The 18,428-nt window shown below is 45.7% G+C and overlaps 1 protein-coding gene across 5 annotated transcripts in view; it reads right to left on the bottom strand.

The window, feature by feature from the left end:
- Positions 1-18,428, bottom strand: part of GLIS3 (GLIS family zinc finger 3) — a 177,975-nt gene that overhangs the window by 117,710 nt on the left and 41,837 nt on the right. For 3 of the 5 annotated variants that reach the window (XM_081176272.1, XM_081176271.1, XM_081176275.1), the window contains 2 exons: positions 4,057-4,264; positions 872-1,985 (listed from right to left, as the gene is read on the bottom strand). In XM_081176272.1, coding sequence (XP_081032398.1) covers positions 872-1,985; positions 4,057-4,264 — 1,322 coding nt within the window. Of the gene's footprint in view, positions 1-871; positions 1,986-4,056; positions 4,265-11,303; positions 11,367-13,810; positions 13,939-18,428 lie in introns of those variants that run through there. The other 2 variants (XM_081176273.1, XM_081176274.1) reach the window with 2 other exon arrangements.

Genomic DNA, 18,428 nt, shown 5'->3' with positions numbered 1-18,428 from the left:
GGGAATATGAATTAACAGCTAAATAAGGCTCAGATGCGGGTGGCGCTGTGGGTTAAACCACAGAGCCTAGGACTTGCCAATCAGAAGGTTGGCGGTTCGAATCCCTGTGACGGGGTGAGCTCCCATTGCTTGGTCCCTGCTCCTGCCAACCTAGCAGTTCAAAAGCAAGTCAAAGTGCAAGTAGATAAATAGGTACCACTCCAGCGGGAAGGTAAAACGGTGTTTCCGTGTGCTGCTCTGGTTCGCCAGAAGCGGCTTTGTCATGCTGGCCACATGACCTGGAAGCTGTCTGCGGACAAACGCCGGCTCCCTCGGCCAATAAAGCGAGATGAGCTCCACAGCACTAGAGTCGATCACGACTGGACCTAATGGTCAGGAGTCCCTTTACCTTAAGGCTCAGATGTAGAAAAGCACTAAAATAAGCAAACGGGGGATTAGTTGTTCTAACTGCATTGAAGTATCTGAAGCTCGAACAAGTTCAAATAGAAGAAGGACCACCAGTCAGCGGGAGAATGCATGCTTTGCTTGCAGAAGACTTACAGGCTGGTCCTCCAGCATCTCCAGGCAGGCCTGGCTGATACCCCATCAGAAGCTGAAGTGCCACTGCTAGTCAGCATAGACAATGCTAAACTAGATGGACCAATGAGCTGACTTGGTATAATGCGTCTTCCTCTGTTCCTGTTTCTGCCTCTGCATGCATATGAAAAGTCTATTCATTCACTTAGTTTTTAATTCATTAATATCAACAAAGCTTGCATTTCTGAACAACCTGTACTAGCCAAAAAGGGGGAGGAACCTAGCACAGTGTTAAAAATTGGTATATTTCATATACAGTAAACCAGTGTGTCTATCTAACATGTTTTAGACTTACCGTACATTTGTTTGGCTTTTCTCCTGAATGCACTCTCATGTGAATCAGTAGTTTGTAACGAGCATTAAATGGCTTGTATCTCCGAGGGCACCCAGCCCAAAAACAAGTGAAATCCTCTCCTTTCCTCTGGTCTATGTGATTTTTTTCTATGTGCCGCACAAGATCTTCCTGCTGGTCATAAGTAGCACTGCAGTCTATCCAGCAACAGCAGTGCTTGCCATTAAACTCATCCAGTTCGCCATCTTCGTCTAAGAGAGGGCCTTGCACAGATGCTGGTAAGGAAATCTGGTGGGGATGGTTTATAAGGTCATGTTGATGCGCGTGGTATGGGGGAGGTGGACCATGTGATGGAGGAAGAACAAGGGGAGCCACTGGAGAAGTAGGTGGCATGTCCATTGTGTTCCCAGAAAAACCATTGGCACGCCCACTTTTTAAAATTCCCACAGATTGGCTATCTAGCAGAGATATTCCTTGTTGAACCACCATGTTGTTAGTGACTGCTGGCTGTAGGCTGTTTTGTTCCAACTGTTGCATGCGCTGGTATTCAGTGTTCCCACTTTCACTGTAACTTGGAAGGGCAACATTGCCATTAGCAACAAGAAGTCTTTTTTGAGGATTTGGAATAGAGCAAGTCTGAGGGATACAACTTCCCCTTATTCCCAAGAAGTGTCCATAGACCTCAGGCTGAGGGGAGATGTTTGCTGGAGATGCCCTTGAGCCATTGATGTAAGCAACAAGAGACGTGGGGGATGTGCGGATGATTGTATTGAAGTCAATCCCGATTCCATCAGACAAAGGAGACAGAGAGAGGGCCCTCTTTTTGGCTGAATGAGACCTGGTTGAAGAATAGTGAGGACTAGGATAAGGAGAACAATTATTTTCCACACCAAACAAGTAAGATGGTAATGAGCTAGAAACATTGTTGGACATGGACATTCCAGATGTAACACTTGTGATGTCCCCAAGGTCCGTGCCATTTGGGGAGCCTTGGCTGGAAGGAAGAGAAGGAAAAATCCTGTAGCCATGAAGCCATTCTTGCTTGACACTCTGGATTGATGGACTTTCAGACAGACTCAGGGTTGTGGAGGCCAAAGATTCTCGGGACAGAAGGGATCTGCAGTGGAGAAAAGAGGGAGAGGGAATGCAAACAGTTACTTAAATTTTAGCTCTTGGTAGTTCTATGAAGCAGCTGAAATATTCAGAGCTCATCTGCTTATTTTTGACAATTAAAATAACCTTCTCAAAATTGGTCTTTGCTTTTGCATATTCAAAATCTGAACACCAAGTTACTACACATAGGTAAAGGTAAAGGGACCCCTGACCATTAGGTCCAGTCGTGACCGACTCTGGGGTTGCGGCGCTCATCTTGCTTTATTGGCCAAGGGAGCCGGCATACAGCTTCCGGGTCATGTGGCCAGCATGACGAAGCTGCTTCTGGTGAACCAGAGCAGTGCAAGGAAACGCTGTTTACCTTCCTGCCAGAGCGGTACCTATTTATCTACTTGCACTTTGAGGTGCTTTCGAACTGCTAGGTGGGCAGGAGCTGGGACCGAGCAACAGGAGCTCACCCCGTTGCGGGGATTCGAACCATCAACCTTCTGATTGGCAAGTCCTAGGCTCTGTGGTTTAACCCACAGCGCCACCAGCATCCCCCTACTACACATAGTATGTCTATTAGTAAGTAATGGGTGGTGTCCAATACTGCATGAGTGCAAATATTTGCACAAGAAGAATTGCCCCATATCCTTACTGCAGTCCCTTGTGCTGTCTGTGCCCTTCACAGATTTCCTCCAAGGGCCATAGTGTTCTCAGGAAAGGCCTGAGAGAGGTGTCAGGGGCTGCAGCTACATTGGAGAATCAAGGGAAACTCAGGTAGAAACAACCTGATGCTCAGGCTGCATTGAATACCACCTACTGACTATTGTGGTGACAGTTGCTTTGGCAGCCCCCGTCAGGGTCTCGAGTGTGAGTGCAACCCACTAACTGACCAAGAGACTAACCAGGGCTAATTGCAGCTGCATGCAAAATTCATTTCCAACCTTGTTAACCACTGGCCATTGCAAGCCCCAGTGAGAGCTCATAAACTAGGCAGGAGAAGGAGAAGAAGAGTTTGGATTTGATATCCCGCTTTATCACTACCCGAAGGAGTCTCAAAGCGGCTAACATTCTCCTTTCCCTTCCTCCCCCACAACAAACACTCTGTGAGGTGAGTGGGGCTGAGAGACTTCAAAGAAGTGTGACTGGCCCAAGGTCACCCAGCAGCTGCATGTGGAGGAGCAGAGACGCGAACCCGGTTCCCCAGATTACAAGACTACCGCTCTTAACCACTACACCACACTAGCTACACCACTGGGGGGACTCAGATTGTTTTCCTCCACCCAAGAGAAGGAAGGAAAGGGAACAAGCAGGTTGGTGGACCACATGAGATGGAGTGACCCCTGAGATCTTGCAAGAGCCCCCCCCTCTCCCAGGCCTTGGCAGCTGCTGCACCATCCCACCAGTCAGCTAGAAAGCACCTACAAGCTCACCACCAAAAGAGAGCTGCAACCACCTGTGACTATTCTAGATAGCTGACATTTGTTAGCCAAAGTTTACTTACATAGCACATGTTATAGCATACTTTTCATAGGGCATTGCTGCATAACTTCTACAACCTGTGACTAATCTCAAAGGAATAATATTGAACTACAATACCTAGAGGGACACGGGTGGCATTGTGGGTTAAACCACAGAGCCTAGGACTTGCCGATCAGAAGGTCGGCGGTTCGAATCCCCGCAACGGGGTGAGCTCCCGTTGCTTGGTCCTTGCTCCTGCCAACCTAGCAGTTCAAAAGCACTTCAAAGTGCAAGTAGATAAATAGGTACCGCTCCAGCGGGAAGGTAAACAGTGTTTTCGTGCGCTGCTCTGGTTCGCCAGAAGCGGCTTAGTCATGCTGGCCACATGACCCGGAAGCTGTACGCCGGCTCCCTTGGCCAATAAAGCGAGATGAGCGCCACAACCCCAGAGTCGGTCACGACTGGACCTAATGGTCAGGGGTCCCTTTACCTTTACCTTTACAATACCTAGACTGCAGCTTTCATTCTAAATTTCAACTGTGCACAAAAGGTATAACTCTAAAGTGAGTGGTAAAATATTTTTCTGACTTTATAGACATGAAAACATTCCTATAGAATAAAATGAAGACCTTGTATCAGATGGAGGTATATTCGAGTTGGTAGCATTCACAGCCCTCTGTAAGCTAGGGCTGATTTGGTTGCATGCTGTTGAGACCTTTTGGGCAGGAGGAGACAGAAGTCCCAGTCGCTGAACCATCATTGGACTGCTGGTGACGATTAATTTGTTGCTGCTACTTTTTCCGATTGACTTGCACCGAGTCCCAAAGGCAAGACCCCCTGAAAACGAAGGAGTTGTACAAATTTTAACTTACATTTTCCACATTTAAAAAGTCTTATGAATCCATAGTATTATACATATAAAGCAGGTGCAAAGAACTGAGAAAAAGGCTGATGGTGGAATGCAGTGTAAGAGACTGATTTTAAAGACCGGGGAATAAAGCAAAGTGAATCACGAATCAAGCCATATATTATTTGACAAGTTTATAGAATGACTGTTTGGCCTGATCAATTTCACAAATCTCAAATTTCTATATTTTTCGAATCATGTTCCCTTAAGGATTTGTTTTAATGAAATCATCTGAGAGTTACAAATCCAAATATTACAATTTATGGCTGAAACAAAAAAGAAATTGTTCACAAAATCATATATATATATGTCTTCAAAGCTAAAGAACAAAGTCCGCATCTCTAATAATTGCAACCAGGTCATGTGTGAAGCTACAGTTCCTGAATATCACCTGTTGACAAACCAATGATATCAGAGATTAAAGTTCAATCACACTATTCACACAATAAATTTACATGCACAATGTAAAGGACTTGCTATTATCTTCATAAGGAAAACTCAAATTTGATAGTAAATTACAAAAACAGTCAACCACAATTGCCCCATACTTAAGGACTCACACTAAAATCCTTACCATCATCCAGTCTACTTAGTGTTCTAATTTGTGCAACCTGAATGGATCGATGCACAAGGTGTATAATGGCAACTAGATTACAAGCGCTGGCACCTTTCAAATTTCCCTTTTAACCCAAATCTAGCAAGCGAATAGCAGTAATTTCCCAGCAAACTGCTTTAATATGATATACTCTCCTGCTAAATGTTTCACCGTAAAAACTAGGGAAATATTTTTAAAGTTCCGTTCACAGTGAACAACCGATTGCCATTCTGAGAGACCACGGTGACACCACTGGACCTTTTTCAACAAATCTTTAAAAGAGTTTATCCATAAAAGGTGGCTTGTAACACAACAGTAAATAGAAACTTCTACTGCTAAAGTACTTTCCCATCACCACCGTGTGTCTTCTATGCTGAGGAAAATATGCCTGGCCATCCCAGATGTTGTTGTTGTTGTTGTTGACTACAGAAAACACATCAGCTTTGTCTAGACTACATTCCAGTGCATTTCTTTCTGTCTGAACCCACCACACTGCCGTGTCCTTTGAGGCGAATTGAGAAGTTGAAGGAGCAGAGCTTTTTTCCTGCAATGCCAACTGACCATCCTGTGAATTTCCTTCCTGCAGAGACATCAGGGCATCTCCCGTCAATCTTTCGGAAGGGCAATGCAGACCTTTTCATTCTGCAGTACATTTGGAGATTGCAGGACGCAGGTGGCGCTGTGCGCTAAACCACAGAGCCTAGGACTTGCCGATCAGAAGGTCGGCGGTTCGAATCCCCGTGACGGGGTGAACTCCCGTTGCTTGGTCCCTGCTCCTGCCAACCTAGCAGTTCGAAAGCACGTCAAAGTGCAAGTAGATAAATAGGTAACGCTCCGATGGGAAGGTAAACGGCGTTTCCATGCGCTGCTCTGGTTCGCCAGAAGCAGCTTAGTCATGCTGGCCACATGACCCGGAAGCTGTACGCCGGCTCCCTCAGCCAATAAAGTGAGATGAACGCCACAACCCCAGAGTCGGTTACGACTGGACCTAATGGTCAGGGGTCCTTTTAGCTTTACCTTTACATTTGGAGATGGGGTACTGGTAGTTTTTATGTTACCACTATTACTTTGTGTGTGGCTAATAATAATAATAATAATAATAATAATAATAATAATAATTTATTATTTATACCCCACCCATCTGGCTGGGCTTCCCCAGCCACTCTGGGCGGCCTCCAACAAAATATTAAAATACAGCAATGCATCAAACATTAAAAGCTGCCCTAAACAGGGCTGCCTTCAGATGTCTTCTAAAAGTCTGGTAGCTGTTGTTCTTTTTGACATTGGGTGGGAGGGCGTTTGACAGGGTGGGTGCCACCACCAAGAAGGCCCTCTGCCTGGTTCCCCATAACTTCACTTCTCACAATGAGGGAACCACCAGAAGGCCCTCGGTGTGGACCTCAGTGTCCAGGCAGAACGATGGGGGTGGAGACGCTCCTTCAGGTATACTGGACTGAGGCTGTTTAGGGCTTTCAATTTCAGCACCAACACTTTGAATTGTGCTCGGAAACGTACTGGGAGCCAGTGTAGGTCTTTCAAGACCGGTGTGATGTGGTCTTGGCGGCCGCTCCCAGTCACATTCTGGATTAGTTGTAGTTTCCGGGTCACCTTCAAAGGTAGCTAGGCTGTTTTCGTATTTTTAGTCTTAATATTATTTTGCATGTATACTGTGAATTAGCTAGGTAACCAACAGAGAAGAGAGGTGGTATATGAAGGTATTAAATTTATAATTAAATACACACAATTGCCATGTCAGGTGTGAAGCCGACCTAAAAGCAGTCCTATAAAGTGAGATATTTTTTAAAAAAAAATAATAATGCTTTATTAAAGCTTTGTCATAAAACAAGAAGATGAAAAACTAATCTAAATAAAAAGAAAAACAGAGAGAGAGAGAAGAAAACAGCAAAAGAAAGGGATAAAAGGAAAGGAACAAAGTGAGATAATTGTGAAAGATAATGGAGAAAGAGATAGAGAAAGCAGCACAAAAACTTAAGAAAATTTCCTAAATCCATATTAGCACAGTATATTTATTATGGCGTAAGAAACATATTGCCCTAACAAAGATTTTAGAGAGGGGAAAAGTGAGAGATGACCGAAAACGATTATTCTCTCTGCCTGCTTAAACACTTGTACCTAGAAGTATGTAAAAGTGGTAGTGTTCAGAATACAGGGAAAAGAAAATTAATGATGCTGTATTTTTCTGAAGCTTGTGAAAACCAGAAAGCATGACTTAACAACAACAGGGCTGGGGTTATCCTCCTGGCAGCAACACCAGTTTATTTTTTAAAGGAAATTAAAAAGAAATAAAAAGATATGCTCTAAAATAAGAAATTACTTGAATAGTCAGCGCCATAAAACATGAACAACTTTAACTTTTGCCAAATCTGGCAGAAGTTGTAGGAGATAATTGCCATTTGATATTATTTTGTAGTTTTGAAAATATAAATATGCTGTGTTCAAAAGGAAAGAAAAATAAAACTTGGAGGGATCTGAAAAGAAAAGACTAGTTTTACCATATAAATTTGTTTAGTTTTTTTTAAAAAACCAAAATGGATAAACTTGAAAAGAACAACTTTATCACAGAATCTTGGCAAATACAAATAGAGATTTTCCTGCATGACAGAACAGTGCCACTTACATATTATCTACAAATGTTTAATAAAAGCAACATTCATTTAACCTCAATTCAAAACATTTAGCCAATGACAGAAGGGTTTTAGGTTTCTTTTAGAGGTTCTGACAGCATCACAGTGTCTAACTGTTCAAGCTGAATATTTGAAACCATATAATTAGACCATTTCTACCTGATTAAACATGAGCTCATTGTGAGTTAAATGGCCAAACATCAGAAATGTTAGCCATCAGAGAACTTTTAACATAGGCACGTAACACCCACAATTTGGATGTGTGATCTTGCAATCCCTGCATCCACAAGAAGTTTAAAAGCACTACATAGCATACATAAATAATACTGAGAAGATCAATATTTCTAATAGTGGGTCCACATCAGAATTAATGCACACCTGTGCAAATTTTAAATCTCTCTCTCTCTCTCTCTCTCTCTCTCTCTCTCTCACACACACACACACACACACACACTCCTTATATACTTTTTAACAGGAGCAGAAACACTACTAAAGGTAGGAATCTGACACTATGCATAATACCTTGATGGGATGTGGATTTTACACATACAAAATAATGGTAAATGGACTAAGATCCTTTTAAATGCATGTCAACCACATGGAACTTAACTGCAGATAAGTATTTTCTAGTAGTTTGCGCATGGCCACCACCAATTTGAATTAGGTAAAGGTATAGGGACCCCTGACCATTAGGTCCAGTCGTGACCGACTCTGGGGTTGCGGCACTCATCTCGCTTTATTGGCCGAGGGAGCCGGAATACAGCTTCCGGGTCATATGGCCAGCATTACTAAGCCACTTCTGGTGAGCCAGAGCAGCGCATGGAAACGCCGTTTACCTTCCCGCCGGAGCGGTACCTATTTATCTACTTGCACTTTGACGTGCTTTTGAACTGCTAGGTTGGCAGGAGCAGGGACTGAGCAACAGCAGCTCACCCCGTAGCGGGGATTCAAACTGCTGACCTTCTGATTGGCAAGTCCTAAGCTCTGTGGTTTAACCCACAGCGTAATTCATCTTTTTTGGCGGGGGGAGCCTAGAATCTCCAGCAGAAGCAATGGATGTAATCTAGAAGAGAGAAGTGTTCCACATTACATTTAAAGCAATGAAATGCACTGTGCAATTAGATACTAAATCATCTGATCCTAAGGACTCACCACATCAGTGGCAGTCATGCAAAGGCCAATGCTGGTGTAATGAATTCATTATCATTTGCCCTCACATCAGCAAGGTAGAAAGCACAAGAGATGAGACACAATGTAGGAACACTGACAGATACTCACATACACCTTGGCAACTCTGCCAAAATCCGCCAGTCAAGACAATGTGCACTGACACGCATAAAAGGCATTGTCAGTGCACAGACCAACACACAGCTATAGCATGAATACCATCATGATACAATTTTACCCAGTTCACACAATCTGCCCGGAAACTCTCAAGAGGCCTCCAAAGCAAGCAGAGGTGAGGGCTACAAAAAACAGCCTTCTCCATCACGTCCAGCTCCATATCTGATGTGCATTTTCTATTCCCTCCCTTTTCCATTTCATGCAGCCCAATTCCTCAGTTTATAACCACAGCAGTACCAAGGATATCCAGGAGGTTATTGAACCATTGAGTGGAAGTATGTGTCAGTGATGTTGGGAAAGATGGAGGGCACAAGGAGAAGGGGACGACAGAGGATGAGATGGTTGGCCAGTGTTCTCGAAGCTACCAGCATGAGTTTGACCAAACTGCAGGAGGCAGTGGAAGACAGGAGTGCCTGGCGTGCTCTGGTCCTTGGGGTCACGAAGAGATGGACACGACTAAACGACTAAACAACTTATGTTTAGGGAAGCTTTTAATGTTTGCTGTATTACAGTATTTTAATATTTTTTGGAAGCCGCCCAGAGTGGCTGGGGAAGCCCAGCCACATGGGCGGGGTATAAATAAATTATTATTATTATTATTATTATTTCACTATTGGTTTCATTCAGTTTCTCATTTTTCCAGTCTGAAGTTCAGTTCGCTGCATATTCACATAAGGGTTTTTTAAAAGTCATTGCAAAAACTCACCAACATTTTAGTGCAAATTTCTCTTAATACACACAATTTTCTATGCAATTTTGCCTAATTATATGTTTTTACAAAGCAATTCCTCCAGATAATGTATTTTCAAATGTCATCTTCACTAATATATGCACATTTCACCCAAGTTTATGCATTTTTTTGTAGACATTATTTAACTGGAAAACTGCATTGCAAAATTCAGATAAGTGCAAATTTCAAAGCATGGTTGTGTTTCGATTCTTGTATTGTTTCAGAAAGTGATACTTAGGTACCTGTAAACTGGATCAAGTTTATCCCCCCATCCCTAGTGCAGACCCATCACTTCTCAGTACTCAAATGGCAGGACTGATGCAGCGTTGTGGCACAAAATCCCTTCAGTGCCCCATCATGAAGGCAGCTGGGGTAAGTGACAAGCAAGGTGGGAGATTGTCCTGTCTCTCAATGTTTATTGCCGCAGACAGCACTGACAACTTTTACTAAACAACATGAAGCAACATATTGAATAGCTGTGAAGTGAGTTCTGACAGCATCACAGAACAATCAGTGGGCGTGAGTGGCTGGCAATATTTCTTGTTCTCACAAAAAAACTGCATGACAGACACCAGAACAACAGGTGCAGTTTTCATCATCACTGCATCTCCATGCTGTCTATGGCTGCCTTTGTTATAGTCATGTATGCCATGATCTCTGGAAAGGTGCAGGAGCCTTGCAAGGGGTGGCCCCATAGTGGAACAGCTGGCTTCTCACTGTCACTACTGCTGCTGCAGTCACCTTGCCTGTGCTTTCTGTAGCACCAAAGGATAAGGAGCACTCTTACCTCTGCACATGTCCAGTTGTCTGCATAAAAGCAAAAGTAATAGAACAGGGATGAGCAAGGGCCGCCAAGACCATACAACACCGGTCTTGAAAGACCTACACTGGCTCCCAGTACGTTTCCGAGCACAATTCAAAGTGTTGGTGCTGACCTTTAAAGCCCTAAACAGCCTCAGTCCAGTATACCCGAAGGAGCGTCTCCACCTCCATCATTCTGCCCAAATACTGAGGTCCAGCGCCGAGGGCCTTCTGGTGGTTCCCTCGCTGCGAGAAGCCAAGTTACAGGGAACCAGGCAGAGGGCCTTCTCGGTAGTGGCGCCTGTGGAATGCCCTCCCACCAGATGTCAAAGAAAAAAATAACTACCAAACTTTTAGAAGACATCTGAAGGCAGCCCTGTTAGGGAAGCTTTTAATGTTTAATAGGTTATTGTAGTTTAGTGTTTTGTTGGAAGCCGCCCAGAGTAGCTGGGGAAACCCAGCCAAATGGGTGGGGTATAAATATATTATTATTATTATTATTATTATTATTATTATTATTAGGGGACAGCAGCTGCAACAGACAGTTCCCATGGCGAGGATTACTATAGCACCCTCTTCCAGGAATCCTCAATAGAGACAGAATTCACCTGCAAGGCTTTAGACAGGAGCTAGTTATCTGAAGCATGGGACTCGGAGGTGAACCTTTCACTCTGGATTCTAGCTAATTCAAAGTCCTGGTTAGGGTCACTACTTTTAAAGCACTACCAAATGTTTAAGATCTAGAATGCCTTTAAGTCCAGCTGCTATGATATAAGCCTGACTAATCTCCAAGGTCAAGAGAATGTTCAAGAATCCTGGTCTGAGCCATAATCGACCTCACCCTGGTGACCTACCTCCCTAGTTTTCCTATGGAGGGTGCTTTGTCTGTGCAGCCTGACCAGGATTAGGCCTCTGTCCCTCAAGCACTGCCAACCAGCATGACTCCCCTGCATGCTGTCTGCCCACCACTGAAGCCAATGGAAGAAGTGAAGTAGACCTTGGGCTTGGCGGTCTATGAGGTGCCTTTCTAAGAGTTGCCTGATCATGCTGTGTTGCAGCTGAGCAGTAAAGTGACCAGCAGCCTTGTTGACATGGTGGTGTATCTCATGAGAAGCTAGGGACCTCTCATTTAATTGTGCAATGTGCAGCTTTTTAATAGCAGAAGTAGGCAGGTGCTGGGGACAAGGCTGCCCTTGCCTTTTCTTCATTGCTGTGACCCAGTGCAGAGAATGCTTTAACCTGCTTCCCTCCACTTCTAAGGCACTGTGGGTTGAAGGGAGGAAAGAGCCAGGTTTGATGCTACACTCTCTTCCATGAGCTACAAGTCCTTGGAGCCACACATCCTCAAAAAGAGTGAGCTGAGGTTCTTAGTGGTTCTGGGTTCTGAGGCCAGATATTTGTAAGAATTCTGAGAAAAATTGTTGTCATCCATCCGTCTCAAAAGACAATGGAAGGGTGAGCCTTCAAGGATAAAGTCGTACCATTGGAGAGTCACAGTACCTGCTGTGGCTGTAGAGACCAATACAGGAGATACGTTTTATTGCAGGTGGGGCAGATAAAGGATCCAGTTTTGCTGCTAGAGGTGCACCATGGCATTTCTTCTCTATGTGCTCCTCCCAGTGCTCATTCTTCCTCTGGTCACTGATCTGGATACACCACCTGACTGTCTGTCTCCAGGCACTGCTATAGTCTTCAAGGGATTCCCATACGACAGTTAATGTCAGTCTTCATGCCATGTTTGCAGACATCTTTGTAGAAAAGAGTTGGTCTCCTCACAGGCCTAGTGCCTGAAGCCAGCTTCCTTGATGATTCTGGCATCTTCCATTCTGTGCACCTGACCAAGCCAGTGTTGATGTCACTGAAAAAGAAGTGTGAAGATGCTGGGAATGTGGGCTTTGTAGAGCACATCCTTCTTTGGCTCTGTCCTGTCATGTGATGCCCAAAATCTTCCTGACACAGAGCATATGGAAGGCATTGAGGTGTTGCTCCTGGTGCATGTAAGTCTCCCAAGACTCCCTTCCATAAAGCAGCATGCTCAGCATGCAAGCCTGGTAGACCTTCATCTTGGTATTGGTCATCAGCATCACATTCTCCCATACCCTTTTGAAGAGGTGAGTCCTTGCTTCAGCTGCCTTGCCAATGTGCCTGTCCAGATTAGCATCAATGGAAATTGTGCAGGCCCTGTGGGTTACCCGAGAGGCGAGGTCCAAGTCCGGTCCGTGGTCAGAGGTACAACGTGGAGGCAGTCTGTAGTAGCTGAAGCTGGGTGCAGGGCAGGGAGTCGAGTGAAGTCAGGAACAGGCATGCAAGCAGGGAGCCAGGGCAGGAGCTCAGGCAGGAACTAGCAACCAACAATGTTGCTCCCGCAACTTGGGACTGGGGCTGGCCGGCTTTTATCTGCCTTGAGGCATAGGGCGGCCCCGATCCTCTGGTGACTCGCCTCTCCTGGCCTGGAGGCGAGCACTCCTCCTGTGGGAACTTAGTTCCCTCCGCCTCTCTGCCCTGAACCTCTGCAGCTCAGGAGAGGCTGGAGGGTTACCGGACCCAGAGGCAACCTCAGCTTCCTCTGACGGGGCTGAGAGTGGAGCACCTACAGGCAATGGGTCCTCCATCCCCTCAGGAGCCAGAGCAGTCTCAGCTGATGCCTGCACCTGAGGATCCAGCACAGGTGAGTACCCTTCAGGCTCAAGCCCCAGCCCCAGCTCATCTGGTTCCTGAGGCGGCGAATCCTGTGCAGGCTGGGATCCCTCAGGTTCAGCATCCGAGTCTGAATCCCAGGCCACCACAGAAATATTTCTGGTTATGTTGGAGCCCAGGTAGACAAAATCATCTACCACTACAAGCATGCGGTCACCAATGCTGATGTGTGGTGTGCTGGTGATGTCCTGATCTAGGATGTTGGTCTTCATCAGGCTGGTGGTGAGGCCAAATTCCCTCCAGACCTGGGCAAAATGGTTGATGAGTCTCTGTAGAGCTTCCTCAGAAGTTGAACAGACCCTCATCACTCCTTGAATGGAAGGCAAAGGAGAACAACAGGGAGAAGAATATCCTGAAGAGAGATGGAGCATGAGCACATCCCTGTTTCACACGGAAGGCATCCAAGGATGACCCATCACACTGGATGGTGCCATGCATGTTTTGTGGAAGGGCACGATCACCTTCTGGAGCATAAATGGGCATCCTTTTTAGTTGAGCACTGTGAAGGGCACTTTTCGCTGACACAGTGAGAAAATCATATTGACTGTTGACCTCTGAGCCACATTGTGACTCAGGATAGACCCTGTCAGTGAGTAACTGTAATCTGTTGAGAACTACAGGGGCAAAGGCTTTCCATGGTAGTTCTTGCAATCATGGTAGTTACTTTTCTGCTGTAAGCCAGCCTCGGTTTCTCCCTCATGATGTTCCTCCCCAGCCTTCTCTGAGAAAACCAGTATGAGTTGTGTTTGCTCTTTACCCTGCCCTTTCCCCATTTTTGTTCTCCCTGTGCTGTTAGCTGTTTGCCAAGTGTGCCATCATGCAGTTTCCATTTGTGAGCTATCATTCTCTGGACACTGAGACCGCATAAATTGCACACACCTCTTTTCACTTGCTGTGCCTTATATATACAGTGGTACCTCGGGTTACATACGCTTCAGGTTACAGACTCCGCTAACCCAGAAATAGTGCTTCAGGTTAAGAACTTTGCTCCAGGATAAGAACAGAAATCGTGCTCCGGTGACACGGCGGCAGCAGGAGGTCCCATTAGCTAAAGTGGTGCTTCAGCTTAAGAACAGTTTCAGGTTAATAACGGACCTCCGGAACAAATTAAGTACTTAACCCGAGGCACCACTGTATATATTCCTGATGGGCGTATCTTGATTGGCTACCGTGTGGAACAGGAGTCTGTCTCCATTGTGGCTGTAGGAAAGAAACTGGACAGTAACCTGAGGCTCTCCCTTGACTTCAAGGGAACTGTGTCAACTTTTGCACCAGTGTTTTTAAAACTATGTCTGTACCAGTGCAGCATTGCCAACATGGCACTCATATGCACCCACAAGAACTCAGAGGCCTTCCTTTGCACCCACAAACAGCTTCCACAAGGAGTCCATGGTGGCAAAAACAAACAAACAACGACTTACACTCAGTGATGCAGTGTGAGGGGGCAGAGCGGCCATGACCCTAGGCCCAAATTTCTGAGGAGCTGCAACCAGGTTGAGGCTAATTTGCAAGGAGAGACTCTCTTGATTAGATGCTGGCCGGCAAAGGGACTGACCGCTTGCCCTGCCCTGGGCTCCAGCAACCCCTGCTACACCCCTGCCTATACTACCACCACCATGGGAAGGGCCATCTCTGGGGTGGCAAATAGGTGCAACTGCCTTGGACACCACACTTTAGGGAGCCCTGCACGTGGCGCTGGTGGCCACAGTCAGCAGCCCTGATGCCTGGCTGGCCCTGCAGGCCCTCACCCCATTCACATGGGTTTCCACCTCCTCCCTTTCTAGAGCCACGGCAGGCAGGCAGCAAGCTAGCACTGCTGCTGCCAAAGCACTGCAGTGGGGAGGAGAAATGTAGGCTGTAGGGGAGGCCACTGCCGATAACAGAGGAGTAAAACAACAAGCAGTAGGAAGCTGGAGGCATGAGGCTGCCCCCTCCATCACTATCACCATCAAGAGAAGAAGTGGCAGAGGAAGGCAATGGGGGGCCCACACAGCCTGATTTCTCCTGGGCCCCACACAGCCCTAGGGACTGGCCTGGCCTTGTGGACAGCATTAACAGCCAGCTACACAACAGTTAAACCACAGAGCCTAGGACTTGCCGATCAGAAGGGCAGCGGTTCGAATCCCCATGACGGGGTGAGCTCCCGTTGCTCGGTCCCTGCTCCTGCCAACCTAGCAGTTCGAAAGGACGCCAGTGCAAGTAGATAAATAGGTACCGCTCTGGTGGGAAGGTAAATGGCATTTCCGTGCGCTGCTCTGGTTCGCCAGAAGCGGCTTAGTCATGCTGGCCACATGACCCGGAAGCTGTACGCTGGCTCCCTCGGCCAATAAAGCGAGATGAGCGCCGCAACCCCAGAGTCTGCCACGACTGGACCTAATGGTCAGGGGTCCCTTTACCTTTACACAGCATTCTGGAGAGTGATACTTCCAGGCCTCGATCAGTGTTTTCCCCAGAAGTGGCAGTGCTGGCAGAAGCATCTCACGTCATTCACTCCTTTCTTACATATTGCTTCTCATGCACACGGAGAAAAGGAAACGCGGGGGAAATTCCTTTGTGGACTTGCCCTAGGAAGGGGCTCCTAGATATTTGTTCAGCCTGAAACTAATGGGACTGTCTTCCTGATAAGTATTCCCAGGACTGCAATCTTAGCTGGCAAGGAATATTTTCATCTTTCTAACATTTTTAAAAAATGTGTTGGCTGACATGGTTTTATCTCAGTCACACCAGAGCCATTCAGGTGCCACCTTTATGACGTCAATGAGAATACACTGTCAGAGCCTACAAAATGGAGTATCGGAAATAAGCAGTGTTTCATTTCAAATTGATGTGCTACACATAAATTAAAACTGTCTTTTGTCAATAATCAGGCATTAATAATTAACAAACGCAAACAGCAAAAATACTTGGAGGAAATGTTTTAATCTGTCCAGTTCCTCATTCCTCAGCTTGCCTATTTTGCTGTTTCTCCTCAGTAGTTAGTTAATATCTAAGCCCCTGTTGTGTTTTACACGCAACCAAATTCCACAATGATCATCAAAAGAATGTGGCTTTCATACAGATTTTTATTTTCTTCACTGCTGCAACCTAAGTGATTTGATTCTTATTAAATTTTACCCCTAACAAATAAGTTCATATCTCTCACAAATTAGTAAATCCTTTGCCTTCAAAGTTGCTTTCTCATATCCAGTAATGGAACCAATTACACAATAAGGAAAGTGGACATGCAATGGAAATTGCAGGATTAACTTGCTTGATGTAACATATACATCAACATAACATTGTTGTTGTTGTTTAGTCGTGTCCGACTCTTCGTGACCCCATGGACTAGAGCATGCCAGGCACTCCTGTCTTCCACTGCCTCCCGCAGTTTGGTCAGACTCATGTTGGTAGCTTCGAGAACACTGTCCAACCATCTCATCCTCTGTCGTCCCCTTCTCCTTGTGCCCCCCATCTTTCCCAACATCAGGGTCTTTTCCAGGGAGTCTTCTCTTCTCATGAGGTGGCCAAAGTACTGGAGCCTTAGCTTCAGGATCTGTCCTTCCAGTGAGCACTCAGGGCTGATTTCATTCAGAATGGATAGGTTTGATCTTCTTGCAGTCCATGGGACTATCAAGAGTCTCATACTAACAAATATGAATGAATGAACAATAAATATCCAACATCGCCTAATCTCCCTACAATTCCTGCAAACAGCTGCACAAGCCTTTGAGAGGCAGAAATGGGAGAGGGCATCAGAGGAAGGAGGGAGGGAAGGGAAGAGAGACAGAGGCCAGTGTTGCCCGCGGTGCATCATTCATGGCACCCCATCATTCAAGGCACCCCAGGGTGCCATGGCACACTGGTTGAAAACCACTGCATTAGGGAGTTCCTTGAGAGTAACAGCAAACATACAGACAAAAGTCATTCAGTTGACATTGTGTATATAAGCTTTCAAAAAGCTTTTGTTGAAGGACCTCATCAATGACTTCTGCAGCCATAGAATATGGCAAGCCCTCTTATGTATCAGTAACTGGTTAAAGAACAGGAAGCAGAACTAAATGGACAGTTCTCCCAAATGGAGGATGTATAAGTGGAAGTCCCCCCAAAGATTGGCACTGGGACATGTATTTTGTAGTTTGATTATATAATAATAAAAAAATAATACCCAGCCTTTCCCCCTGAAAGGGACTCAAAAGCAGCTTATAGCTAAAATAAAGTAAAGGGACCTCTGACCATTAGGTCCAGTCGTGGCCGACTCTGGGGTTGTGGCGCTCATCTCGCTTTATTGGCCAAGGGAGCCGGTGTACAGCTTCCGGGTCATGTGGCCAGCATGACTAAGCCACTTCTGGTGAACCAGAGCAGTGCACGGAAACGCCGTTTACCTTCCTGCCGGAGTGGTACCTATTTATCTACTTGCACTTCATGCTTTCAAACTGCTAGGTTGGCAGGAGCAGGGACAGAGCAACGGGAGCTCACCCCGTCGCGGGGATTCGAACCACCCACCTTCTGATCGGCAAGTCCTAGGCTCTGTGGTTTAACCCACAGCGCCACCCGCGTCCCTTTTAGCTAAAATAGAAACAGCTAAAAACATAGGGGGAAAGCAATCATTAAAAAACAATTGAACACACACACACACACAAGTCATTAGGTGTGAGCAGCAAGGAAGCCAAGTTTGCTAATGATACCAAATTGTTCAGGGTGGTTAAAACAAAAGGGGGTTGCTGGAAGTTCAAAGCATGAATGGGCAGTAAAACAGCAAGTGCATTTCAATGTAAGCAAGTAGAAAGGTAGACTCGCCAACCCCACGGGGCGGAGGTGTTGTCAGCCCCCTCAATATTCCTTAGCAGGAGGCTCAGCCCCCTCTCAATATTGAATGGGACGGAGGAGGCTGAGCCAAACACGGCAAAGTATCAAAGGCAGGCTCCTCGTGAGCAGGAGAGAGGAGGAACCGTGGCCACTGGAACTGAATAGCACTGGGCAAGGCCTCCTCCCTGCTTCTATTTAAGGCAGCCCTGTTCAATGAAGTTTTTAACATGTAACATCTTAGTGTATTTTTGGTCTTTGTGGAAGCTGCCCAGAGTGGCTGGGGAAACCCAGCCAGATGGGTGGGGTAGATATTATTATTATTATTATTATTATTATTATTATTATTATTATTATTATTATTATTATTATTATTATTATTTGCTATGCTTATCTGGAGTCATGTAAACCCCCAGGCTGTGATCACGTATAGAAATAGATACATGTGTATTCTTTATGTCTGCATACGTTAAATCATAAAAAATACCCTAAGTGCTGGC

This window comes from Podarcis bocagei (assembly GCF_964188305.1).
Source record: "Podarcis bocagei genome assembly, chromosome: 17".
Lineage (NCBI taxonomy): Eukaryota > Metazoa > Chordata > Lepidosauria > Squamata > Lacertidae > Podarcis > Podarcis bocagei.
The sequence above is the reverse complement of the archived record's forward strand: the minus strand, read 5'-3'. Positions and strand labels throughout refer to the sequence as shown.